The sequence below is a fragment of the Galeopterus variegatus genome, unplaced genomic scaffold (genome assembly GCF_000696425.1).
Source record: "Galeopterus variegatus unplaced genomic scaffold, G_variegatus-3.0.2 Scaffold51011, whole genome shotgun sequence".
Taxonomy (NCBI): domain Eukaryota; kingdom Metazoa; phylum Chordata; class Mammalia; order Dermoptera; family Cynocephalidae; genus Galeopterus; species Galeopterus variegatus.
In genome coordinates this window covers 2,025-3,447 of record NW_007777122.1, presented here as the reverse complement: position 1 = coordinate 3,447, position 1,423 = coordinate 2,025, and the positions used below count along the sequence as shown (strand labels likewise).

At 55.8% G+C, this 1,423-nt stretch overlaps 1 protein-coding gene across 1 annotated transcript; it reads right to left on the bottom strand.

Annotated features, from left to right (window-relative positions):
• Nucleotides 1–425: 425 nt before the first annotated feature.
• Nucleotides 426–1,377, bottom strand: LOC103584349 (DNA replication licensing factor MCM5-like; the record flags this gene model as incomplete). The annotated part of the gene is made up of 3 exons (XM_008565393.1): nucleotides 426–602; nucleotides 818–883; nucleotides 1,234–1,377. Coding segments are annotated over 3 exons (387 nt in total), but the record flags the coding sequence as incomplete, so codon positions are not given.
• Nucleotides 1,378–1,423: the final 46 nt, after the last annotated feature.

The window sequence follows — 1,423 nt, the reverse complement described above, 5'->3', positions numbered from 1 at the left end:
CCCGTGGCCTTGGTGTTATCAGCACCGCACTCTACCGAGTGAGCCACAGGCCGGCCCTGGACTTGTTAATTCTATAAGCCAGTACATTTTTTTCTTTCAGAAACTTACTAACCAGATCTGGGGTTCTATCTATTACACGTAACCCAATGTCAACTCCTCCATTTCATACACAAGGGACTGAGGACCTGGGAGAGTGATTAACTCAAATCACACGACGCATCAGTCACAGCAGAGGCAGGCCAGGCCACAGGACCCCAGACCTTGTTTCAATGCTCTGCAGCCCACAATGAACTCCATCCCACGTGCTCCCATATCATGGCCCATCTGCCAGGCCAGCCCTCACCGGCCGAGCGCCTTGTTCACCCTGGAGCCAGGCACCTTCCTGAAACCAGGCCCTGTGGCCGCCAGCCTGCCCCTGGACGCACCATGTCCCTCTCCTCATTGTGCTCGTCCTTGACGATGAAGATCATGTCGAAGCGTGACAGGATGGTAGGCATGAAGTCGATGTTGTCCTCTCCCTTCGTCTCATCCCAGCGGCCGAACACAGAGTTGGCAGCAGCCAGGACAGAGCAGCGAGAGTTCAGGGTAGTGGTGATCCCAGCCTGAGAGGGGACAGAGGAGGAAGGGGGAGATGATGAAGAACACCGTGACATGCCCCCTCCCCCCAGCCACACACATGCACACATGCACACATGTGTGCACACACAAGGTTCTAGGCCTGGGCTGTTGGGACTCAGCCACAGCCGATCAGAGCAGCCTAAGGAAGGCTGGGCTAGGCAGGGCTGCGCAGCATGGACTGGCCAAGGAGGGCCCTCACCTTGGCAATAGAGATGGTCTGCTGCTCCATGGCTTCATGGATTGCCACGCGGTCATCTTCTCGCATCTAAGTGGAGGAGAGAAATGTCCATCAGACCCACCCAGGTGGAGGTAGCAGGAAAACCAGCAGGAGCTACCATTCCCAAGGCCGATGGCAGGAACAGGGTCACCTCTAATCATGGTGACAACCACATGGGCCTGGCTCTCCTCTCCCCACTCTCCAGATAGAGAAACTGAGTCTCAGAAAAGTTAAGCAACTTCTCAATGTTAACTTCTCAATGTGACAGGCCCAGGGATTGAATACAAGTCTAAGAGGTGTTTTCTGCTGGCCGAGCACAGGAGGTCACACAACCGTCCCACGACTAGAGGTGCCATCCACTTTTCAGCCACGAGATCATAAGCTCACCTTAGACTCACCTTGTCAAACTCGTCAATGCAGACAACTCCACCATCAGCCAGGACCATGGCTCCGCCCTCCATGATGAAGTTCCGGGATGATGGGTCCCTCATCACCGAGGCTGTCAGGCCAGCTGCGCTGCTGCCTTTCCCAGATGTGTACACCTAGGGGGGTGGGGGTGGAGGTCAGGGCTCAACACCAGCTCCAGCT